Source organism: Pavona decussata, unplaced genomic scaffold, assembly GCF_977016875.1.
Source record: "Pavona decussata unplaced genomic scaffold, jaPavDecu1.1 SCAFFOLD_330, whole genome shotgun sequence".
Taxonomy (NCBI): Eukaryota; Metazoa; Cnidaria; class Anthozoa; order Scleractinia; family Agariciidae; genus Pavona; species Pavona decussata.
This window is the reverse complement of record NW_028145718.1, coordinates 587,950-614,356: the sequence shown is the minus strand read 5'-3', so window position 1 is coordinate 614,356 and position 26,407 is coordinate 587,950. Positions and strand designations below refer to the sequence as shown.

General features: G+C 37.4%; 1 protein-coding gene, 1 long non-coding RNA gene and 3 other non-coding genes across 6 annotated transcripts; 2 read left to right on the top strand and 3 right to left on the bottom strand.

Annotated features, from left to right (window-relative positions):
• Window positions 1–1,035: 1,035 nt before the first annotated feature.
• On the bottom strand, window positions 1,036–14,828 carry LOC146453450 (allene oxide synthase-lipoxygenase protein-like). Its single transcript, XM_085096611.1, has 13 exons — window positions 14,060–14,828; window positions 13,745–13,820; window positions 12,282–12,485; window positions 11,438–11,564; window positions 9,509–9,737; window positions 8,746–8,878; window positions 8,290–8,405; window positions 7,565–8,009; window positions 6,728–6,846; window positions 5,170–5,276; window positions 4,053–4,158; window positions 3,068–3,283; window positions 1,036–2,337 (listed from the first exon to the last, which is right to left on the bottom strand). Exons 2-13 carry the CDS (start codon window positions 13,800–13,802, stop codon window positions 2,107–2,109), a joined length of 2,091 nt encoding a protein of 696 aa, XP_084952737.1. The 5' UTR covers window positions 13,803–13,820; window positions 14,060–14,828; the 3' UTR covers window positions 1,036–2,106.
• On the bottom strand, window positions 10,079–10,150 carry Trnae-uuc (transfer RNA glutamic acid (anticodon UUC)). The gene has a single exon. It is a non-coding gene; the product is annotated as a tRNA-Glu (tRNA).
• On the bottom strand, window positions 10,520–10,591 carry Trnae-uuc (transfer RNA glutamic acid (anticodon UUC)). The gene has a single exon. It is a non-coding gene; the product is annotated as a tRNA-Glu (tRNA).
• Window positions 14,829–16,008: 1,180 nt separating the features above from the next.
• On the top strand, window positions 16,009–16,080 carry Trnae-uuc (transfer RNA glutamic acid (anticodon UUC)). The gene has a single exon. It is a non-coding gene; the product is annotated as a tRNA-Glu (tRNA).
• Window positions 16,081–17,952: 1,872 nt separating this feature from the next.
• On the top strand, window positions 17,953–22,069 carry LOC146453448 (uncharacterized). Of its 2 annotated transcripts, none has more exons than XR_014859489.1 (4): window positions 17,953–18,149; window positions 19,521–19,600; window positions 20,101–20,164; window positions 21,065–22,069. It is a non-coding gene; the product is annotated as an uncharacterized LOC146453448 (long non-coding RNA). The 2 variants fall into 2 exon arrangements; XR_014859490.1 differs by having other exon boundaries at window positions 20,101–20,168; window positions 21,070–22,069.
• The last annotated feature ends 4,338 nt before the right edge of the window (window positions 22,070–26,407 follow it).

The window sequence follows — 26,407 nt, the reverse complement described above, 5'->3', positions numbered from 1 at the left end:
TAGGTCACGAGACCAGGACTTGTGACATCACCAGATCAAAGTAATATCCAAGCCTTACACAAAACTAGGGTTGGAGCTAGGATTGTAGGACTAGGGTTAAGATCTACTGTTAGTAGGTTAGGGTAAAGTTCTGGGCACAGTTGTTCGAAAGCTGATTAACTATCCCTGATTTAAAATTACCCGAGTTTTTCATCTCGCTCATCAAAAATGTTTTTAAAAGCTTATTTTAAGCTAGTGGTGAAGTAAAATATGTCAAAACTGAGGAACAAAAATTCTTTTGAAGAGTCTTTATTCAGTTGATTAGTAATTAAACACAAAGCCAAGTTCACGTTAACCAGGATTAGCTTAATTGGGCTTTGAACAACTGGGCCCTGAGCCTCAGGGTGATGTTCGTGGGAGGGTTAGGGTTTGGACGAGGATAAGTCACGTGGCATACACTCCTATCCCACTGTGAAAGTATGGGATAAATGTTTGTTGTCCCCTGACTGTCTTGATCCTATTTATTTTAAGCCGAAATATCAAAATAACCACCCCTCTTACAATGATTTTGTCCTTGTTAAAGTTGTAGGCATTTTTAGACCCCCCTCCCGCTCAAGCTCTTTTTCCTGTGCTCAGATCTGTGCAAAACTTGGCAAAAATACTAATAGCGATGATTTTTCTCCTATTGCCACGGTTTTCGAGCTGAAATTGGCAAGTGGCTGGCAAACAGCATCTTTGCTTAAATTCAAATTTCGGTCTTGTCCCGTGAGTGGGACATTTTTACGCTTTTCTAAGCCATATTATGGGGTTGCAGTTGTCCGAAAAGTATAAATAAGGACTTTAAGTAACCACGATGGAAACGCCAACCAAAACGTCACTTGAAAATAATACATTTGCGCCATTTGCACTTTTTCGCGATTATTCCAAATTTTTCCAAGCAGTAAAATGTGGCCGAACTATCCAGAAAATAGAACTGGTGGGAACGGCGTTCAAGTTGTTGAAACAAGGATTTTGCCATGTGCTCACGCTCTCAGAAAACATGCATACAACAACACCGTAAAGAATGCGTATTTCAGTCAAAAGGTCTTCGTATTATAGTAATTATAACGCTGAAAACATATTAATTAAAAATAAAACCTGCTTTAATTTCAACACCTATAGATCGTGACGAGACATTAGGCTAGGGAAAAAGAACTGTGTGAATTAATTTCATTAGGAATCGTAAAAGTTGCCATTATTATCCAACAATTTGCAACTTTGTCAACATACTTTATAGACAGGCAATTATAAAAATAACCATTGTTTTACGCCGCCAGATTCAGTTTCCAACACGTTGTTTGAATTTTACTCATTTCCATAATTGTGTACCCCGCCTTGTGTCGTCCTAATATTTCATACACTATACACCCAATGCAAAAATGGCTGACATTTTAATATTCTTTTGTCGTCATTCAAATTAGCCTCACCAGCCTCGTCCAAGGTAAAATATTCTTTTGATTTTTGAACTCAAGATCAGAACGAGGCTAGTGAGGCCAATTTGAATGCAGACAAAAGAATATCAAAATGTCAGCCATTTTTGCATTGGGTCTATGCGATTGCGTCAAAAGGAAACAAAACTCAGGGAAATGATAACCATACTATAAAGCTGTTGGGATGTCAGGAAATGATTTTTAGTGGGAAGAGTTATTTCCCTAAAATATTAGAGCTTAAGTTTTCCAAGCCTTTGATTTGAAATTATTCTGTTTGTCTTTGCTTTAGGTGTGGCAATGATGGTTTTTATAATTATCTACCCAATATTATCTCTTTCATGCGATTGGGCAAAATACATCACGTGACGATAACCTCGCAAGAGACAAAAGCGAGTTTTTTATGGCAAACAAGAATGAATTGGTACCGAAGTACCTAACTTTTAAGGCACGACGCTTTCAGAGAAAATATTTGAAGGAAAAGATATGTCCTGTACTTTGACGTCGTGTCTAAATCTCACAGTTCTATCTTCATTTCGCTGATGAAAAACTGCTTTTTTTCCCGCAACAGATAGTTATTAATGACTATTAAATGTCTGTGCCTAGATCTGCACCGGATGGTAAATGTTATTGCTAATGTATGCATGGAGACTGCAATAAATTACGTGCTTGCACTGTTAGAGACGTAGGCAGGTAAGAAATACGGATAAGGCAAGAAGCCCTGCGTGACACGCTCATCGTTGGCTTTTGATATCTGTTCGTTTAAGCTGTCAAGTTCCTTGGAAAACTTTTCTACGATTTTGCTTCCTTTTCTGCCCTTAAGTTTAGAGGAGTAGTCGAGAAGCTGATCCAGGTGAATCCCTGCAAGGTTGGAACTTAGTTCAGCTATTTCCTGAAAAGAAAATAGCTATCATTAAAATCATTAAAATCATTAAAATTATTAAAATCTTTTTCGATATTAATTTTGCGTTCAATACGCCTATTTCACAACTTCACTTCACAACCAAAGTTGAAAGTCTTGCCTTTTCAAAAACTCTCTTTGCGTAAAAAATTCCCTAGTAGGAAGGATAAAAGTATTTTAAACAACTTTTAGATAGCCAACAAGACCTTTAACGTTGAGTTGGTTATAATCATGCATCCCATTGCAACATGCGCGTTTGGAATAATTGTTTTATACTATTAAAATAATAATAATAATAATAATAATAATAATAATAATAATTATTATTATTATTATTATTATTATTATTATAATAATAATAATAATAATAATAATAGTAAAGAAATATAGTTAGATCTCACTGATTTTAGTTTGTAGCAGGCAATGTTATGGCCGTTATTTCTCGACCATGTTATAAATAGAGGATATTACACGGCAAGTGAAGATATGGATTAAATTTTCGAGTGGTAATTTTACGAGTAGTGTGTTTTCCAGTAAAAAAACTCCTCCCTATATAACAATACATTACCCTTAAAACGCTTTGAACAAAGCTAAATACTATATAAATTCCAAATACTGGGCTTATACTTGTTCAACGATGCGAGAATTTTAACCTACTGATACACAACTCTCTCTCACGCTACTCTAATAACTTCAGCAGCAAATTAAACTGCCATCTTACCAGCGCTACAGCTTTATTTCCAAACATATTGTTGGAGAACTTGTAGCTACCATTACTGTCAGCAAACAGTCTGTGAGGTGCGTTAGGGACAAAGCCGCCATATTCCAGGATAGGGTATGTGGCTGCCGCGTGCTGGCCAGTGAATGCCCACAACAGAGTGGTCAGCACTTTTCTTAATGTAGCTTTACTCTGTATACTGGCTGGAAATTTCTTTACCTTGAGTAGAATAACGAAACATGGATAAGAGCGGTTTTTAATTATGGTTTTGCTTTGCTACGCTTTGTGATTGGTTAGCAAAACTCGCGATATTTTTTCAACCAATGAGAAACAAAACCAATCATGACCTCTTCGCGCGCGTTTTCCGGCGTTTGGCGCTGGTAACATGTATTTCCTTCGAATCCTGATTGGTTCGTTTCGCTGTTTATGTTTCTTGTGGTTGGTCAGAGAAGTTATGTATACTTTGGTTTTGGTTTCACGACACTCAATTGAAAGTCGCTCAATCCACACGAAATAGGTTAAGTTTTTTCATAAAATATTCCGACTTAAAAGATGCACCAAACAGTTTGACTGTCCATCTTTTTGTCAGCATATGGTTAAAAGCTATTTTTTCGTTTAATTCTAGGCCACGCCCATACCCAAAGCAACGATAGAGAGCATTTCAAGGACAGTGAAAGTTACTTTGCTTTATTGGACTTTACCGCATTTCGTGTTCATAAGATACACTCCAAGCTCCTAAGCGTTTAGAGGCGAGTAAATTTAGTCATTTTGCCAATTTGAGTAGCAAGTGAAGTGTAAATTTTCAAAAGTCGACCTCTCTAAACTATCACCCGTACAAGAAATAAGAAACGATTTTAATGACCTTACTTGCCTTTTATCCCTCAAAGCAACTTAGTTTACAGTGAATGCTTTGGTTTACTCGAGTTAACACTGTATTAGTAAAACTAAAGGCAACGGCAGGTAGTTTGATTTATCTCCACAGTCTTACCATGCCTTTTCCCCCGAAGTCTCCTTGTTTTCCATCAGCCGAAAGTTCATTCACCAGCTCCTGCAGTTCATTGTCTGAAGCTACCTCTTGATCATCCTCATAGTACCTGAAAAGAACACATTACTTTTATAAAACTTTATAGATGTAAGAACCGTCGCTAAGCAGCTGCGAAAAGAAACGCTGAAAATCTTCAGGCGTGAACGGGATTCCGTGCTTTACCAACTGAGCTCTCAAGCCAAGTGGGAGCTGAATGGGCATTTTGTGAGCTCGTAATATACCGGTGGCTGATGAATAAATTAGAATGAATATATGAAATTATTATAATTATCATACACTGTATGTGAAAGGCAGCTTTAAAGACTTTACAGAGGAAATACAACCACAGTGAAGAACGCCACTTGAAAGTAGTCGGGAAAACTCTTTCATCCGCAGTTCGCAGGCTTGACATTTCTCATATTTTACTTTCATCTGTTTCAATTCACTGTAGTCTGTGTTATTCTCCGATGGGGTACTTCTTCAAATATATAAAATGTAGTATTAAGAGTTACTCTATTTTAGGCGTTTTATTTTGATAGATATAATTTTTTTATATGGAATATTTTGGTCTGGGGTAAATAGCGTTCTCGTCTACTCCTTCCAATCTGACCATATAGTTAGAGGTTTGCTTTGATCAGATATAGTGTACGAAAAAAAATATTTACTCTAAAATAGCTGGTTTAGGTTTGTTGCTTCGAACGGCACTTTTAACCATTATCGAGGTAAACCCCTCACCAGGTAATTTACCGCATATATCACTTCAATCATTTTCTTATTCCATGTCATAACAAAACTTGCTGATCTCAATGGACTAACTAATTTCTGGTGTACATGTGATACCATAGACAAAATATATACAAGGAAAACATTTTGCCAGTCCGCTTACCTGTCACCAATACGCAACAAGGGAACCACCTCAGACTTATTTTTGTGCAGCTATTGCTAAGAAGTTTTAAGAGCTTAAAGATATTTTGGGATATTCTGAGTTGGGACGCAAGTTATTTTAGTTTGTAGGCTTCTGCCTTAATTTCAATAATAATTATGTGATATATAGATTAGAAATGGAAGTTGTAGGACATACGCATCAATGTAAGCATCAACAAATTCGTCCAGCTTTCCGTACAACAGAGTGCCATCATCTCTGTAAGGGTAATATGGAAGCTTTTCTGGGTCGTCCACACCACGTTTCTGTTGAAAGGGAGAGTTTAAACAATATAAATCAGTAAGTGAATCTTCGAGCGGAGGTGAAGTGAAAGGCTACTATCCAAAGGCATTCGAGTTTGATTTTTTTATAAACGATTAAGATCAATTGGACAATATAAACTATCCAAAACAGCCAGGATAAGATAGCAGTGAGAGAATCCATTCCCAGTACAGGTCTACTTTTTGATCAGTACATTTGAGCCAAGTGTTACCTAATAATGACTGTCACATTGGTACAGCTGGCCGTTAACATTGCTTGAGAATGGTGTATTATTCAGTGAGTGACATAGGCACACTCGGACAAGGGAAATCCGAGTACTTCTATCAGGAATCAAACCTAATACCTTCCGATCACTAGTTCAGATGTTCTACCACTGAACTACAGGAGACTCGTGGGAGCTAACACCATTAAACTAGGTTCATGGGACAAACATCCTGCATACTGCTAAGAATTGAATGTCGATGAGTGTACATTTTGAGCAGTGCATGTCTAACTTTAAGAAGCAGTAACCTAACCTGTCCATCTTTAAGAAGAGGAGGCCTCAATGTCCTTAGTACACATCAAATAGTCACAGGAAGATGGATTTCATTACAGCGTGGCAAGGAAAATCTGACTACTGATGATTCATTCGCATACTTCGTTGCATATCTTGATTACTTCGCAGTGATGAATTTACAACTTATACTGTTAAGAATTTCATGAATTCCAAATTAAAATGATTGCTTTGCCTAGTTTTTCCTCTATTTTCCTGGTAACTTACTGGCTATTTTGATTTTACTTTTAGAGTTCTCTGCGAAGGTCATCAGATAGAGCGCCGTGGTTTCTACTACTTGCGCTTTTACCACATTTTTTCTTTTTACTCTGTTAATGTTACTTATCTAAATTGTCTGTTTGGTTTACTTATCTAATTTACTTTTCTTGTTTAAATCAAATGATTATTTACATCTATAGAGTCAGTCAACTCTAAGCATACTGTAACAACAGGTTCTTTTTCTTTTAGTTATTCTTGCTAAAATTGCTATTGACATTTTGTAGCAAATTTTTGCCAAAGCTTTCAATCCTGGACATATCACGGATGCTTTGAAAGCTGTTCTCTTGGTCTCATTGGAAAATATGAAAGGAAGTTTATGAATCGAATCGGGTTCCAAGTTTGTCCCCAGTTCTGTAAATAGCTGTTTCACGGAGGAAAACTGGAATAAACTTCACATGCACCCACATCACCCCTCTCTACTCCCTCTGTTCCGCCCCACCCCACCCTTCTCCCACACTTGAATGGCCGAAAACTCGTGAAAATAATGTAAGCGGTAACTCGACGGTAAACAAACTGGGAATATAACAAATACTGAAATAAATAAATAAATAAATAAATAAATAACTAAATAAATAAATAAATGTATAAATAAATAAACGAAGCGTGGCCGTCTCTAGGACCAACCTTCAAGTCGTTTATAAAATCCAGGTCGTCAAAAGACATTTTTTCATACACCTTATTTAGCATCTCTAGGGCGCTGGAATAGTCAATGCTTAGAACCTTATAGATGGGAGCGCTTCGACCTATTAACAAGAGAGAAAAAAGATCAAGACAGCAAACAAATTCTTAAAGTTTCAATCATAAAAAAAAGTCTTCTTTAGTAAGTGACACAGGCATACTCTGAAAAAGAGATTTGAGTTCTTCTTTACAGGAGACGAACCTATGAGCACTGAACCACAGGAGACCCATGGGAGCTAAGGCCATTAAAGGTTCATGAAACAGACATCCTGTATAGTGCTAGGATTTGAATGCCGATGAGTGGCATATGTGTAATGGAATAACTGTAATGACATTAACAATAAAACGTAAACAGTAAAAGAATAAATGAACAAACAAATAAATAAACAATTACGTTTTATGGAATTGATGGTGTAACTTTTGCCCTGAGATGTTGTTAAGATGGTGAAAGAGGGAGTTCCAATTAAATTGTCCGATTGCACAGTGAATGAATTTAAAACTTTTCCAGTCATGTCTCTGGCAACTTCGATGTTAAAGGCTACAGGCACCATGTATACTTTCCCGCAATAAAAGTCTGGGTAAGGTTTAGGATGTAAATTTGCCACAAACTACAGAAAATACTTTATTCATAGTTCCACAAGACTCCCTGTCGACGAATGAAATTTAACTTACTTAAAATGCATCTAAAGATTGATGAATTTATAGATGTCAACTGTCTGGAAGAATAATAAAGCTCAAGTAAAGAATAATTAAATAAAAGAACATAAAAAATGACGTACTCACCAAATAGCTTTATTTCAAATAACTTGTTGGTTTCCAGGGTTGCTCGGCAGTGCTGTCGAATAAGCTGGTAAAGAGGGTGATACTCAGAAAAGTATTTTTCTACCAAAGTGCAAGGTGCATCTAAGTACAAATGTGTCTTCAGCCTTTTTTTGATCAAGTGTAGAGAATTAAAATCAGCTCTTTGGACAAAGGACTTGGCTAGGAACCAGTCTTTGCCGTCCATTGGAGTGTGGACTTTAGAGTCTGGTGTCGAGTCCATCTGAATAGCCACAGGATTAAGACGTTTTATTCCAGGTTCAGTTTCACTGACTACAAACAAGGCAATCGGCGAGCTCATCTGCAACACGGTGTGGTTGAACTTTGAGTCATGAAGGAGCGCCTTTGGCATTTTCACGCCCTCCATCTCAGGGTAAATGTTGACATAGACTTCACCATTGTCAATAGCCTAAGTGAGCAACAACAAGGCAAAGTTTATTGTTCGATCATTTCATAAGGTTTTTAATAGAGTTCAAGTCATGAAAAGTAAATCATGCTGATCTATTTTACAAAAGCGATTTTAAATAGGTGTAAGTGGGGAATCCTCTCCATTTTAATAGGATACAAAAAAGATTTTCTGCTCGCCATTTAGTAGTTCTTCTTATAAATTATCGATTTTGCCATTCTTCTGTATTGGGTCACATGACCTTAAAGTTAAGCTGGAAATGGTATGTATGTGTTATTTTAACCTGCTGTAGGGCGTCTTCTTCTCCTTTTGCGAGCGCCGCTTTGAACGTTTCAGCCCAGTTAAAACTTTTGTTTAATTTTTCTTCTAGAAGAGTCTTCCATTCAACGCCATTATCCTCTAAAGATAAAACAAAGTGATCAGTGGCATTCAAAGATCAAAACAAACAAACAAACAAAAAAAAACGAAACAATAAACAAAGAGTGCCGTAATGTGTCGACACAGTAACAACGAATTGCTAAGAACAAAATTAAATCTTGGTAGCTTGTTCAATTCTCAGGAAGCAGGAAAAAATTATGGACCTTCGTCATAGCGAATCTTTCATTAGTAACAGCAAACAACAAATTAATTTTTACGAGAAAATTCTCAAGGTGTTAAACTAATACATCAAGTAATAACAACACCTCAAGGTTCAGCACAGTTCACAAGTCCAAATCATTCATGGATGCTTTTTATTTACCGTTTTTGTTTGTCACTCTCCACATTTGAAACGGATTGGCTCCTGCAACCCGCTGATCTGCGAAACAGCGGTCTTTGAAAAAGTTCTCCTCGATTGCTGGAACAAGTTTCAAGGCACTCATGGCACTACGTTTCTGAGGGAGATGTTTATAAGACGTTAAAAACAAATTTAAATAGTGGCTTGTTCAGTTGTGTAGATTTAGCCTGGAATGTGTGTGGCAACCATAATGTGAGAATAAAACATGAATGCTAGGACATAGATATTACGTGACAAGCAGTTGCACAATCTCCATTAATTTTGTAGACACTTTTACGATGCAATATTATTTCATTGCTAGGAATAATATTCTGGTAATAATAAAGCCTCTTTCTCAAGGCTGAGCTTTTTTTATATATTTCCGTCATAGGTTAGCAAAGCGCAAAATGCTTGGCCGCACGTTCAACAGCACCTAAACATCCCTCCAGTAACTCAATTTTGCTATGTTAGAGTCTGGGATGGAGGTTTTGAAATTCAAATATTTAGTAAGTTGAGCTATTTGTTATCTAGATAAGTCATTATAGGTGAACTATTTGTTATCTTACTAAGCCATTGTAGTAATTTGTTCCTTCTAATATCGGACCATGTTGATAAAAAAAGTGAAATAGCATTTTGTTGTTGTTGTTCGTGGTGACAAGTATTCATAATACTAATTCCAAAATGGACACGGAATTTAGAACAAGCAGTGTAAAAATTTACAAATAAGAGGAAAAAGGCGTTGCCATACCCGGTGATGTTTGTAGAACGTTTCGTATATTACGGCGAAATCAACCAATGTCGGAGTGTCATGGAAGCGAGGATCTTTCAGAGTGAACCGCGACTCCAAATCTTTGTTTAGGTCAGCGTTATCCGTCATTTTCATGTACCACTCTATGGTGAAAGGATCGGTTGATGCGCTTTGCACGAAGCTTGCTGTTCCTTTCTTTGACAAAGTTGGCACCATCAGGTTTTCTGATCTAAAAAAAATGAAATTAAAGCCCGTCTTACGCCTTAAAGGTCTTTGTAGGTTTTCTTTTTAGTTTCATTATAAAACCAGAAATCGTAATCGCTAGACATGAATATGGGAAATGACAGTGGGACTCAATATAAATGAAAATATGAAAAAATTAAATCAGAAACACGCTTTCGACAATTATGACTTTTCACCTTCTTACTAAAATCTTCTTATTATAACCAAGACTTTCTCAAAGTCCGTTTTCCTGTCCCCAATCAGCGCAGCGCAACAGAAGAAAGTTTTGAAACAGGCTGCAAACCACATGTATTCAATCTTCCATAGTCAAAGCAAAATTAAATTACCTTCCCATACCGGGAGTCGAACCCGGGCCGCCTGGGTGAAAACCAGGAATCCTAACCGCTAGACCATATGGGAAACGATAGTGGGACTCAATAAAAAAGAAAATATGAAGAAATAAAAAACACTCTGTAGTTGACAATGTTATATACTTTCATACAGTCGCTCGTATTTCTTGACTTATGAAAAATTATAACACGTTTTCTACGTCACCATCAGTATGCTCAGTACTTAGATAAGGCCCTGCATCGAGACCATTCGCGCGTTCTGTGGCTTTTTTTTTTTTATTTTGTTGTCGTTTTCTGTGTGTGTGTTTCGCGTCAGCGAATAAAAAACTATTTAAAATAACTTTTTATTGCCTTCTACTAATAAAACAGAAGAAAATTGAAAAACAGCCCGCAAACCACATGTATTCAATTTTCCGTAGTAAAGTAAAATTAAAATTCCTTCCCATACCGGGAGTCGAACCCGGGCCGCCTGGGTGAAAACCAGGAATCCTAACCGCTAGACCATATGGGATATCCGTTGTTTATTAAAGCGGAATCAGCGGCGACTTTGATTCCGAAGGTTCGGTTACAACCGTAAGAAAAGCCTCAATATCCAATGTCTTCATCCTCTCTTGATAAAACCAAGGACAGAAAAAGATGGCCAGATTATAAATAGCATTCAACTTTTTGTACTTGAGAATTTTTCAGTTCTTCAGCGAACTGATAACGATGTGGCGGAGGCAGAGAAGGGATACAGACTAGTATATGTGAATAGTAGGGATTCGCTGGCATCTGGCAAACTAAATAATGAAAGAACAGTGCGTTTTAGAGTAGCTTTCAAATGGGAGGTTGGTAAAGCATCAAGGACACACGCCCCACAAAACACCGGCAATGTACAACTGAACGGGCGACCGGCAAAATACGCCCAAAATACATGAAACGATACGCACGAGCAAGCATCGATACATTGTTGGTTTACTGAGCAATCAGAAAGCTTAATCAGGAAAAACTAAACAGGAAAATCACTGAAATCAAACTGCTTTAAACATTGAGCTGATCGATACCCGATTTATACCAAGAAAGAGACTCACATGCTCACCGACGCTCATAGTATCTGAAGGGCACCCGACAGTTCACTCCAGTAAATATATGTTCGTAAATTAAACAACAGCTAGAATATAAATTTGGGGAATAAAATTCCGTTCCCTAAAATTTTCTGAAAGTTTCAGCTAAAGCATACGAACAGATCAAACTATTTTAGCTTACACAAATATGCAATGAACACAGGAGATACCATTTTAAGTTGAGTTCCTCTGATAGTACCAATGAACGCCTAAAATCCTCTTCACTGCCCAGTGATTTCAGTAAGTATACTTACTTGGAGTAATGGTTGTCATCTGGACTCGTCAATCGGATGAGTGTTTTCTTGATCTGCCTGCTCAGCTCTCTTTTCACGAGACACTGAGGAGACGAGAAGCGAGGAAGACTAATTCGGCACTGAAGATCTGTCGAGGAAGAATTACAAAAGGAGATAATCTTAGTGCAATATATGGAATCCTTATTGTTCTGCCTCAGTATAATCTCATTTGTGTTACTGCCGTCATGATCACCTCCTAGGATAACTGCTTCTACGTTTTCAACCAACATTTGAACGTTGCTGAAAACCTTGTGGCTGCACATCGTTTTAAATCGGCGGAAATGTTCTTTCTTCTTTATAATGATAATAATAATAATAATAATAATAATAATAATAATAATAATAATAATTTCTTTATTAAAATATTCCAAGTAAAATGTTATTTACAGGTTAAAAGTAGAGAAAAGAGCTATTAAAACTTATTTACAACTTTTTTTCGATTAAAAAAAAGAGACTATTTTTAATTTTTGAAGAAAAAGGGAAAAAAAGTAACAAATCTCATCAAGTCACAATAGCATCAATTTTTCGTTGATTCTTACCTTATAAAAAAAACCATCAAACTATATTATGTAAAAAGAAACAAGAAAAAGTATGTATAATAATAATAATAATAATAATAATAATAATAACAATAGTAATAATAAATTTAATACCTATAAAAGGCAAAATTCGTTATATGTATATGATCTCTTTTCGGAAACGGCGGCCATGTTGGAAACTACCCAGGATCAATTTTAGTACGAGGTGTGTAATCAAATTCTTTTTAATTCTTACATAGGTTAATATGCATAAAGTTTTCTCGTACCTCCGCATGTTATTCCACCAAAGTCTTCAGCGCATTCACATTTGTATCCATCAATTAAATTGTAATCTGCTGTACATGTGCCTCCGTTCTGGCACGGGTTGGGTTCGCATTTGTCGTCATTCTCAGCCTTCACTTTCGTAGCAGCAATATCCAATGATTCGTTATTGCCGCTACTAGGTAACTCCCCACTGCCACTAGCATCATCTGTTAACATTAAAAGGTTGAAGGCAAAAATTGTTCATGCAATAGAGTCTCGCTATCGCCAGTGGCCAATTGAAAAAGACGTAATACTCGGAAAGGGGAGAAATTAAATGTTAAAGATCTTTGAACTGGCTGCAGGTGAAAAACTCCAGTGAATAACAGCATGTTAGGGCAACCTGAAAATTCGACCGTTTTGATAGGGTGAGAGGGTCCTTCTTGCAAACACTAGAAGGTTGGCTAAAGAGGTGATTAGCCCTAACAAGTAAATTAGATTTCCATAACCCACAAAGATTAGGTTTCCAAGATTGGATCAAGCGTGAATCAAAACTTAAACCAACAACTAAAATAATCTACACTTGCAAATGTTTTAACAAAAATCCTTTTCAAAACTTAAAACCAACAACTAAAATAATCTACACTTGCAAATGTTTTAACAAAAATCCTTTTTTCTTTTTTTATTGATAAATAAATACATCCAAACCGTAAAAAAAAACATGGGTGTCAAAGATGGTTGCTATGAAACCATAAAATACTGTGAAAATGGTATGCTCGGTTAAAATTGATGCCTCATGAAGTTTACGAAAATGTCCGAAGTATGGTGCTATTTCTCTCATATTAAAAACGAGAAAGGGTACGATTGAATCATTTCAGTGTGAATGTCCAAGCGAAGGGGTAAACATGCATTACATGCTTGCTTTTGCCCTCATTTGTAGAAGAATGGTTGAAATGAAAGCCGGCCATAAGGTTTATCTATAATTATTGGAAGAAGTATGGTGGGAGGGAAACTTAAAATCAACTGCTTTTCCTGCATGACAATTTCTCCTGACATTTTGCACAAGAAATCTTGCAAACACAGCTGACAGTACTGAGTTGTGGAAAAGTGTTGACTACTGTTAATTCTTGGGGCTTATAAAATCACATCCAATGAAGATTGTGCTACGCAACACGAAAACCTAATTACACAAATGGTGAATTAGACAATAAACGCTGCAGTGAAAGTTAACGTACTGAGCCAGCTATGAATTTCCAACCTAGCTTTCGCACTAGGACGAAAATGGAATCTTTGTCACCATTACCAAAATACCGCACAAAAATCACATAACCTTGGGAAGTCATTTCACGTGCGATCATTTCCATTACACCCCTAAAAAAAACCTTAATATTTGAGAATAGGAATAAGACTTTGTAGAAATGATAATGAACCTAGCTTTATAATGCTTTACCTATCAGCTGTTTCCAAATGTTTTGAAATATTTGCCTACCTGCTTTACAGCTTTGACAGAGAACAATGAGGGCCACAAGAACAACGGGTAACTTCATGATCAAATCTTAAGGGTTCTGTGAAAAACGATTAAAACGTAAGTTCCAATGAAATAAAGCAAGACGAAATTTTCGAAGAAAAGCAGTGGTGTACAAGTAAATTCTATGTGAAACAGAAAAATGATCAGTCGGGGTTGTTATAAATGGAGACCTTTATAATATTATTTCACCCGAGGATTAACTTCATTCGGTGAAACTACCTCTTCATCTACCAATATTTTCGGAGGATTCAACAATATAAATCTATTTAAACTTACCGTATTACATCCAACTCAATGTAGAGTAATAAGTATTTGTGATCGAGCTATTCCGAGAAATAAAAACAAAATTGGTTGATAAGACTGCGCTTGTCAAATGTTACTGACGGCTGGAAGCTTGTTAATGTTTTATTGGTCTGTCAACAGATCTTCAGGGTTCAACCCCGAACAATGAAGATACCATGAACTTAAAGACGCCACACAATTGAGTCATAGAACCGTGAAAATAATAGAAACACCGACTTGAATGTTTCTTACTTGTTACAGCCATCCGTTTCTCGACACAATGTCACAAGATTGATTGTACTCTGGGAAGTTTGAATTTCCGCAACGAAATGGTACTAATCTGATGGCCACCGCCTGCAAAGAACACTTGGTTTCTTCTACATAGAATAACTGGATAATGTTTCTGGGTCTTTAAACTTTATTCTGTGAATTTTCAATGCATTGTGAAGGTTGCTTTAGAAACGGGAAACTGATTTTGGAAGCAGATGTCATCGAAAACAACCCGCTCTTTTATAATTTCTTGCCCGCCATTAATAGTTCCAGTAACATTCAATACACTGGATATGACATTGTCTCATAAAAGTCTACTGGCCGACCTGTAACAAATCTTCTCGGTGGATTGGCCACTGTAATTCAGCGGCGCACTGGGTTCAAGATCGTAGATTCTTCCCATAATTTTCTTTGCAACATTCTGAATCTGCTAAAAGTAACCAGATAAGGTCACTCTAACTCTTAAACCCTATAACATTCACCGAGAGAAAATATATTTTTGAAATGTAAAATGATTTGTATTGAGCATATGCAAATTTTAATTTTTGCGGTTTATCGAAGTTTGGGGGAAATTCAGAAATTCAAGATGGCCGCCGTAACGTTGTTATCACGCCGTTTGACGTCATCACTTCTCGTTGCGGATCTCAAAGGAAACACGCGTACCATTTATCCTCTAAGTGGGAGTTACGGAAGGGGGTGTAACCTCCCTTCCCCCCCCCCCCCTACCCCCACCTATCAAGAAGACGAAAAAAGCCTGGTCTAGATAGGGTTAAGGTATTTCTCTCTCCCAATATCAATTACTTTTTCACCCTTTAAGGAAAAAGTGTGGCAGTTTTTATCTATAAAATCATGAATTGTTCAAGCCGCACTAACACAGCACCAAATTTTCTATTTATTAATGACAGACGAGGTGGCCTCTCTTATATATAAGCCTGGTGTTTTCTTGAGGTCTCCTCGCCATTATTGTATATTAAATGATTTATTTTTAAGTAAATAAGGCAAATAAATGATGACGATGATGATGATGATGATGATGATTGAAAAATGTTGAAACTGGCTTTCCTTTTACTTGATTACAGACTTCCGTGTCAGCTAATTCTAAGTTTAATTTTCCAGTTGCTGTTGTTTCTAGTTTATCAATGTAGAATGATGACATCCGCATTTGTATAAAGGGCTTTGACAATTCTCATTGTCATCAGGAGTGAATTAGGCTCCTAGTGTGGTATATTTAGTGGCAAAGGTTTGGGCGAGGTGCAAAAGTTTGTAATCGGTAATTTTGTCTTACATATTGTAGTTTTTAACTTTTTGTATATTTTATCTTTATAGGACCTTTCCGAAAACCACGTTACGTGATGGAAGCTTCCTAATAAAAGATTATTATTATAAAAAAAGAATCACCATTACCACTTATGAAATGTGCTTGTTACATAAGGCAGCTCTGTTTTCTTCATCTACTGCTTAATCATCATTCCATCTATCCGTTTGCTTGACTGTTTCCCAGTCCGTCCGTCCGTCCATCTTATCAATCAACCAACCAACTGAAATATTTTCATTGCCCCTTACTTTAGTCATTCAGTTGTACACAGGGTGAAGCTGGCATGCGATTCTAAATCAGTATGATGCCGATATCCCTTTGAAGTAAATACAAAGTAACTGTTCAAATGATCAGTGTTTCCCATATGGTCTAGCGGTTAGGATTCCTGGTTTTCACCCAGGCGGCCCGGGTTCGACTCCCGGTATGGGAAATTTCGCTTTTTGGTCTTGCTATTTACTGATTATGCTAACATTTTGGGTAAAGCAACAAATTTTTTCTTCCAAGCGAGAGGGGAGTTTAATATCTTTCAGCCTCCTGTCATCTAGGTGGTTTAACCTTCCTCCCGATCAATGGCAAGGAAAACAAGAACGGAGGATAGTAACAGAACTTCATTCCTAAAAATTTAGTAAAACTGGCTTAATAAGACAGACAGAAGAGGTGGAAGAAATAAATACGCCAGCGCATGCGCAATGGGGGACACAGGAGTCGACTACTCGAGCAGAGTTGTCCGGAGAAAAAAGCTGAAAGTTGCCATCTTACCGTCTGATCTGTTATCCAGTCCTTACAATTTTCCTTCCGCATACACTCCCTGTTTCCCTACGATCTGTGAACAGCTCTCGCCGCCGCCATTTTGAAAATCTGTTCAATGCTGAGTGGGCGATCTTTTTTACTGTTCATAAGATACTTCCATTTCATGTAATCACGCATGCACTGGAAGATACAACAGAAATTGACGTATTTTGTTTTTGTTATAAACTCGTAATGTAATAAATCACCGAGGCCTCGTGAGCGGGTAGGACAGAAAGTTCAATGATCAAAATATAGAAAAGGAAAGACTACTGATCCTAAATTTTCGACCGAAAATGGATTTGATACGAGTTTACTCTGAAAAATTAAAAGGCTTTGTGAACCTTATTTGCAATTGAGAATAATCCGTTACCGTGCAGTCATCTACGAGCTCTTTAAAATGTAAGCAAACTGGGATATGTGTAGAAGAAGTGGCAATCGAAGACACAGGACAAAAACCGACGGTAAGATGGCAATTTTATCGAAGTGTCGAAAAAATTCAGGTTTTTGCTACAGACATCTTTCCTCGAATAGTCGACTGCGCGGTCGAGCAGGGATGATGTCAAGCAAGCAATTAAGCCGAATATGAAAGAGTAGGAAAGCGCTAGGTGTTGACAAAATATCAGCAGAGCTGTTTAAGGCTGACATCAATTTTTCTGTCATAAAAGTCTGGGGATCATTGATGTGTTGCGGAAACAAAAAAAGGTGTCTAAGAAGTAGAGCAAAGGATAAATAGCGTGAGTTAAATTTCCAAAGAAAGGAAAAGAATTAGGTAGACCAACTCTCAATACTGAGGATTGAGAGTTGGTCTACCTAATTCGTTCTTCGGAACAGCCATCTTGACTATGCTGGGTACTCTGACTTTCAACGTAACAACTTGCCGTGTTGGAGTAATGTCAAACGAAACTTTGTGCGTGCTCGCTCGCTCCTTAATAACGCAAGAACGCCTGAAGTGAACACTGACCGAAGCGATAAGCATGTCAATGGTTCAAGTTTCCACGACAATGTTAAGATCACGGACAGTACGCTTCGCCTTGTTTAGATCAGATTTATAAATTCCCTCCTTCAAAAATGTCCCACGTCTTTTGACAGTGCTCCACCGCTTGATGAACCTGATTATTGGCGTAAATTCCAGCCACATTAGCAGGACAAGGTAATATCTCGAATGCTCAGTGACCCAAGGGTAACTTTTGTCACAAGAATCAGGAAAGCGATAGACCTTAAAATCAGTGAGAATTTCATCAGAATAATTTACGCATATAGTTTTTGAGGTCATTCTTGATTTCCCAAATCGCCTCAATATCTCAGTTATCTTACCAAGTACATAACAATTCTTTCTTTTTCGGCTTCAATATTTGGATTTTTATTTACTGGTGGTCGTTTGGAGCGCCGAATAACTATCTGCATGAACACTTCAGTGGCGTCACTGTGATTATGTCATATATTATATTTTGGCCCATGTCACCAGCAACAGGTAGTCTAGGTCACCCAATTGCGTACCCCTACACCTTGTTGTTTGCTCAAGAGGTCCCCTGAAACCAAAACATGCTTTATTTAACTTTAGGCTTGGCTTTTAAAAACATTTTTCCACGAAGCTTTTAGAGCCAAGAGTACGTTGCTAACAAAGGCACATGGATTTCTTCAAGATATTGTGGGTTGGAATTTCATGCTTGGTGGCGACAGTTTGTGTGGCAATGCCTGTAGCAAAGCAAGGTTTGTTGTCATCTTCTGTCAAACATCACGCCTTAACAAGGGCTGTCGCTTACTCGGATGATAGTTAGTGCTCTGAGTGAGACAGTGCTGCTTTCACTTCCAAATCAACAGCGGTTGAAATTAAGACCGTTTCATATGACAAAACTGAGCGTGAGAAGATGATGCAACGCTCACTGAAACATTTCATTTAAACACAACACATGTCTACTCTTACAGGACTGAGGTAATAACCAGACGAGCTCTCAAAACCTCTGTGAGCAAAATAAGATCAACGTGTTTCTTTAGTTCACAAAACGTTTTACAGATTTTTCCTAAAGTCACTGTGGCGGAATTGACTTCATAATATTGTCATAGAAATTTATTAGACCATCTTAAAGTCTGAATTTAATTTATCCCATAGACTTCGATTATCGTTTACAATAATTTATCTGCTCTAGTAAATTAAATATCTACAGGATACTTACACGTTTGGCTTTTCCATACTTTACTCTGTACTGACTGCTAATGTTATTGAAAGTAACGTTTACTATGGGAAAAATGCATGTTGTCTACTGCGTAACTTACAACAATCATATTCACCTTAATTCATTTTTTCCGGCAGTATTTATACTTTTAATATAGAGATACACTATAGCTAGCTACTGCAGTGAATATGAGATAAGCGACTGCCCCTCGCTAATTAAGGAATTAAGGTCCAGGCTGGTGTGAGTTCCAAGGTGGGCATAAATTTGTTCTTCCCCTCCTAATTCTGATGTCACGTGATGTCGTCAGGCATGCTACAGACTTTAAGTGAAATTAAAGAAACCTTTTGGGGCGCGCTGTTTTCTATCCAAGTTTTATTGTTATTAGCTTTAACACTCTCGGAATTGTGAACCCAAGGTAATACGGCTACAGAGGACAAACAACCGCTTATCAAGATATGGTTAAATTTGGGTAATTTCAGTTACAATCACTTCAGGTATATATAAAATGGCGTCCTTGTAAATCGTACACATAAACTCAAGCCGGTGTGATGTCATTTTGATGACATATTTTTTTTCCAGTCCACATTTTGCTACAGACCCCGGATTAACCTCTGGTTGTGTGGCCCACTTAGGTTCGTAGTGCGACTTTGCCAGCGCTTTGAGAACGCATTCCACCCAGTAGATTTTGATGTAAATGAAAGTTTGCGGATGGAAGCGATCCAAGTTCACGGCCTTAGTGCAGTGAAGTTATTTTTGAACATATTTTACCACTCTCATTCAATTAAAGCCATTCTTTTTAAGAAATTACATGGATTGGATAACCCATTAAGCGATTGGTTAATTTATTAATTAGTATGTTCTAACTGCATTTAACTAATACGTTGATTTATGTCTAATTTATGGCTAGATGACGCTGTAACAATCCGTCTCATCAGAACCCGAGGAATTTTCAATCCTAGGCTTAAGTCAGCGGTACGGCGGTTAATGGTGGGTAAATTGTATTGTGTTTTTGTTATTGATAGCTTCTACATATTTTAAACACGGTCGATATTGTCTAGCCTTCGTGTTTCTACATCTGCTCCTCTTTTTGATACCACTGTTGATTGGTTTGTGTTGTGTTGGTTTGTGCGCTGTGACTAGTCAATTTTTTCGGGGAGGTTGGGGAGGGAGGCGGTGGTGGCTTTGTTCCCTTCTTCTCCACCTTAGCATCCGGAGAGTAAACAAAACAATTAAGAAACCTTGAAGGCAAACGTTCAGGTGAACCACTCGTCGAACTTTTTACTGGCAGTGTTTAAATTTAGGTCTGAAAATAAATTACTAAACCCTCAAAGGAGGTTCTAAAGTAACAAGTCGTTACCAGTATTTGAACTGCCGTAGAAATATGTTTCAAAGTTAAATGTCTCAGTTTGCATCTCGCGTAAACTAATTAACGGTCATAATACATCTGAGTCTAAATTGACTATAATACATGATTTCATTTTTCAAAGATAACTGTGAAAAAGCACTGATGATATGCACGCCGTGTTATGCTAATGGGGAAATATCGTTAAGGTAAGTAATTTACTTTTCAACAGCCATTGCCGGCTTAATTTCAGAGGTTGGGGAAGGAAAGAAATACGTCCCTTACAGTAGTTTACGTTTTGAATGTCAGAGCTCCGTACTTGAAAGTATAACTCGATGAAAGAACTTAACTTACTTGTAATGGAAACAATTATAAAAATATAAAATTTTGGCCATTAGCAGAGGTACCCAAGCGATTAGGCAATCTGACTAATTAATATTAGGAAACACGGTATGGAGTCATGTGAATCGCTTTACAAATTTTGTCGGAGTACAAACAGCTGAGGCTTCGTGTCGACGTGCAAACATGGAAGTGAGGTTTGTTTAATTTTTTTTAGATAAATTAATCCCAAGGTAAATTCCAGACGTACTCAACTGTTTATCCCAAACGCGCCTCATCGTATACTACAGTCAAGTAGTTCAAATCTGTTGTCTGCCCCAAAGACTAAAATGGCGTTTTACGGCGGCAGATCTTTCTCGGTCATCGCACCGAGGCTTTGGAACGATTGACCAAGTATCAATATGTTCCACTATCACTGTAAAAGGCATTGAGACTTCGTTATGATGTAAAATGCGTTTTTAAGAACCTATTTCTTAAACTCACTCAAGTTTTTGCCCAGTGTTTTCTTGAGTGTGATAAGTAGAAAAGTACTTGTAGAAGTATTGAGCTTTACAAAGGTAAACTGTGTGTGGATCATTTTGACAATACTTTATCCCGGTTATAAATTAGGACTAAAAACAAATGTTATCTGAGAAGTAGTTCCCAAAGAGAGGCCTATCCTTTCCGTAAAGCGCACGGTGTGGATGGCTATACTTAAAATGAAATTAAAATTGAAGTCACTATGATATGTTATTAACTTCTTTCTCATGTCTCATGTCATTCAAACATAGCAAAGGAAACACGGAACCCGAGATGAAAAGATCTTAGAGCTAAAAGGTGAAGGGCGACGCAAACGATGGATTCCAAGCCATTGGTACAGTCAGAACTGAATGATCGAGGATATTAATTTTCTTCAAATTTTTTTGGAAATGAGCTGCGACGGAAAGTTTCAGCTACTTACCACAAGCCTCCAGCCAAAAGCTATCTGAAGACACTAATTTAACAGAGTCTCAACTGGTTGTTTTCGATTCTCATACTTACATATTGTGATTGCACAAAGTGTGGTGTTACTTATGAGCATTAAGTTTTATGGATGTAATCTCCTTATAGTAAGAGTGTTTAGATAACCATCAGATATAACAACACAAGAAGGGTATTTATTGTCCAAATGGAATTTTAATATTGCAATTCCAGGAAGAAAATAGACACAAATGTATTTCCATAAGGTTGTTCGATAATTTTAAGTTAGACCTGTTCTGATTAAAGAATACCAGGCATAACCCTGGAAAGATATAGAATCTTTCGGATTCGCCTTCACTCTTGAGGCCGCTGCCATTAATTATTACAGGGAAAGGAATCGGAGTATTTTACTGTACTCACAACAGATTTAAAGCGCTTTAATGTACATCTTATAAACATTTAATCCTTTGCTGTGCAGGCAAACACTCATTGTACTTCTGGGACAGTTTCAAGTGTTAGTGTGACATCGCCATTGTGGGGATCCAGGAATTTTTACATGCTTGAATGAGTGCAAAGATAGCTCTGAGGAGCTTTAATTGTTTATAGAATTACTTTTCACAACAGTCTATCAAGGACGGTGATATCTCATAAAAGTCAAAACGACTTTAACTTTTAGGGAGAAATACTCCGCATTGTATGCCTACGAAATGTTTATAAACGACGGCATCATTCTGAAGAACGCATTGTCGTTTCTACCACATGCAATTTTGAAAAATCAAGGCATTCAGTTAGGGCTAAAACGCAAGAAGAGTTTCATTAAAGTTGTCGTGAAACGAAATAAGTCCATCACGTTGAAGCAAATTCACTGCCCACCATGTTTCTTTAGCCACTGACCAGTTCGTTTTATTGGCTCAATTTTTCCAGAGGTACGCACAATTTTCCAAATCCCCCTCCATCGCCCCCCCCCCCCCCCCTCCTCCTATTTTATTTTATTTTATTTTATTTTATTTATTTTTTTTTTTTTTCACGTGCCGTGATTCGATGGTTAAGGTTTCTTTATCGTCAGCATGGCGAGGTTATGCTAAGTGTAAGCGTGAAATATGAAATGGCAACTACGTTGTCAAATTCTTTGCTGCTTCCTTGGATTCATAGCTTCGATTCCCCCAACAAGGTAGCGGTATCTCAAGGTTTTATTCACAAGTGAGCACTAGCCACTATGGGCCATATCATTGTTTTTGAGCTGCATTAAGTATACGCGCTTACTCAATATAAATATACAAATAAACAATAAAAGTGTACATCTCTAGATCTACAGCGCCAACAGGCAAGAGCAAAATAACTGAGGCACTGTAAATTAATATAACTGTAGATACTTTAGCTTTCATAAAGACATAAGGGATATAACGGTTTACCGTTACAAATTTCGTTTGTCTTTCCTTCCAGCAAAGACAGAAATAACCTATTTCCTTGTGTTTGTGAATCTGTATTACGGATAGCGAGGACAACGTAACCTCGCATCTGACAAAGCACTCTGAAGTGGCGTCTTAAGCCTCTTCGTGCTACTAAAACTCCGCTCTGCAGCACACGTAGACACAGGGTCTATGAGAAGCGTTTTGACTGCTACAGCAATTCCAGGGTAAAAGTTCTGGGATAGAAAAGTCCATCGTTTCCACCAAGGTCTGGGAAATACCATCGCTTCTCATCAACCCCGATAAAAAAAAACGTTTATGTTGATTGGCACCAGACAACTGATGAGTAGTCATCCAGTTGATTTCTCTCTCTCGTTCATGGGAAGGACTCTCACCTCTGTCGACTCAGCAAGAGACCTGGGCGTAATCATGGACTCCTATCTGGCCTATGACAATCACATTTCTTACTTAGTCTCTTCGTTCCTGTCAAAGCTAGTCCAGATCAACCGAGTTAAGAAAAGTTTTGAAAAAGACATTTTGATGCTTATTATATCATCTCTTGGATTCAGTAAAATGTTTTATTGCTCGTCAGTTTGGTCTAATACATCCAAAAACAACACAAAAAAGCTGCAACATATCCAGAACTTTGCCCGTAAAATCATTACTGGTTCACAGAAATACAACCACGTGACACCACTACTCCAACAACTTAACTGGCTGTCAATAAATGAGATGCTCCAATTTAGAGATTCTGTCATGGCATACAAATGCGCAAACAATTTAGCACCTGACTACTTATGTATAAAATTTAAAAAAAGATCAGCTGTTCATGATCGCACAACTCGTAATAACAAAAAGCTTCATATCCCTTTATATAAGACTTGCAGCGGTCAACGCACATTTGCCTATAGGGCAGTTTCTCTATGGAACTCCTCAGACGGAGGTTTATAATCCTCCACCTCAGTCAAGGCCTTCAAATGTTCTCTGAAAACCAAACATGCTGAATGAAAGAGACAATTTGTCAGATGATTAGCAGTCAATTAGTAGATATGCAGACATTAGTATATTTTATTGGTTTTGTACTGATATTAGTACTGGTGATTCATATTGTAAATAGTTACTGAAAAGCCTTGCAAAGAGTGATTATTTAAGTTTGATTTTTATGATTTTTTATCTTCAACAAACAGCTACCTATGATGCCACCTAGTCACTTCTCGTTTGAACTCGTTAAGGGGCATATGCATCAGCATGTCTTCGCCATAGTGGTTATAGATGTCTTCCACACCAATTTTCGTCAGGTCTGGAAGATTTCCTGAAATTTTAATTTTAATCACGTCTCTTCTCTGTGGAAACCGACATTTGGGTGTGGAAAAACACACTCTGTTGCTTTATAAAAATTATTTCAAAGACACAAGCTGAGGCAGTTAAGGGACTTAGATTGAATAAAATTGTGTTTTTATCAAATTATCATGTTTTCAGTATTTATTTGCTTTGTATTCATTTTATTTTATTTTCGAATTTTTCAGGTACGCACGTGCGTATGTGCGTACAGGTAGCTACGCCCCTGGTGATGGACTTATCTCGTTATATGACAGCCTTAATGAAACTCTGCTAGCGTTTTTATTGCAATCAAATAGGTAAGAAATGTTTAATGTTGCTTCGTAGAGATATTTCAATGCGATAGTTATCTCATTTCCTGGTTTGTTGCTAACAGTTGTATTAGTATCACCTCCTGCCTGGTTTACTCGCGGACACGAAAAGAGTGACTACTCGAAATAGTGCTAAAACTGAGTATAATGATCGTGAACATGACCCAACAATTGAGCCTGGTGAGCGCTCAGAGTGGGTCGTGTTTATTATGTGGCTCAGACTTCAAAGAAATTGCCGTAATTTTATGACTTTCTTAGTTTGAGCGACAGCTTCACAGTATCCAAAGGGCAAAACATGACATAAGGCGTGGAATCGAATTGTTAAACGGGTATTAGTCTAACCTGGAAGCCACGCGTAGAAAAAATAGACCAATTCTCGTTCCGTACTTTCCCTTCTTTCGTCTTCTCCTTCCATGAGCGTATGCCTCTCCCGTCGCCCCCAAATTTTGGGCAACTCAGATGTTTTGGACAGCAAGACAAATACATATACATAGAGATATAATATTCTTTGTGCAGAACAATTTTCTAAGAGCGCTCAACTTTACAGGAGCAGTGAATATAATCAGGAAAAAAATAGTTCAGGCTTCAGAAGTGATTCATCGTATAGGCATTTGAGAATGTTGTTTGGTCTAGTTTGTAATGTAGTCTTATTTTGTATCTATATAATTTGCATGTTGGCTTGAATATTTAATTTGTCTTCAAATAAAAAAGGAGAAAAAGGAATGGTTCAAAATACATATCCTTCTTGGATAGGCAAACATGAGGTATAAAAAGTGTTTTAGGGGGTCTGAGTATTGTTTCTTAACGATAGATTATTGTTGAGAAAAAAAAATACTCAGAATACCTCTTGACATAGGAAGGCCTCGTGAATCGGATCCCAATTCTAAAGCCAAAATGGAAAAATAGGCTTTTTAGAATTAAAAGTTGTCAGGTTTTCAGGAATCAGCTAGGCCAACCTTAGGTTTACACCCAGTGATAAGACAAGCTAAACATTAACAGGACTAAACCTAAAGGATTTGTTAACACATCTCCCGATATGGAATCGAGGTCATTAATGATGATGATGATGATGATGATGATAATGATGATGATGATGATGATGATGATGATGATGATGATGATGATGATGATGATGAGAAGAAGAAGAAGAAGAAGAAGAAGAAGAAGCAGAAGAAGAAGAAGAAGAAGAAGAAGCAGAAGAAGAAGAAGAAGAAGAAGAAGAAGAAGAAGCAGAAGAAGAAGAAGAAGAAGAAGAAGAAGAAGCAGAAGAAGAAGAAGAAGAAGCAGAAGAAGAAGAAGAAGAAGAAGAAGAAGAAGAAGAAGAAGAAGAAGAAGAAGAAGAATGGTACAATTTGTATTCCGCAAATTTCATAAACAATTTCAGCTGCGCATTTTAAACACAATGCGCAAATTTTCCAGAACTTTTAACTTCCTCGTGCTTAGTTTTATTGAATATAGTAATTGCTTACCATTTTTTCGGTAGGTAGCAATATGCTACTTGCAACATTTTGTACTAACACCGAATTGCACCAACATATCGTCTCTTTCTCAGAACAGGCTTACAACGCTCACCCTAAAGTTCCAAAGATTACATACCTCAGATAAGGGCTTTTGTAATTACATGTAAGGCGTCACATGACTTACTTTTAACTAAATTGTGGGCAACAAGTTCACTTTGGTTATATTTAATAGGAGCAGTTACTACAGTTTTCAATAACTCGGCAGAACTTAAAGGCTGGTTCTCATATAAGCGCTACGATCGTTACGATCGCTATGATCGCTGCAAAATGCGACCAGCGATCCCAGCGATGATAACGATCGTAGCGATTGCTTTGATTCTCATATGATCGCTGCGATCGCTAACATGTTTCTGAGCAGTACGCTCGCGCGCGCTCCTGTAGAGGCGTGGTAGACTTGGAAGACTGGAATGTTTCAACTAGTGTAGAAATGGCGTACGCAAACAAAATTTTTGCTCTTTATGCTCTCCGGCCAACTGCTTATTTTCATCGCTGTAATTCACCGAAGAAAACGTCAGCAAGCAAGGAAAAAAGGAAAGCGAAAGTTCTGGGTGCTAAAGATTTTTCAGAATCGAGAGAACCTTGGTGCATACCACACT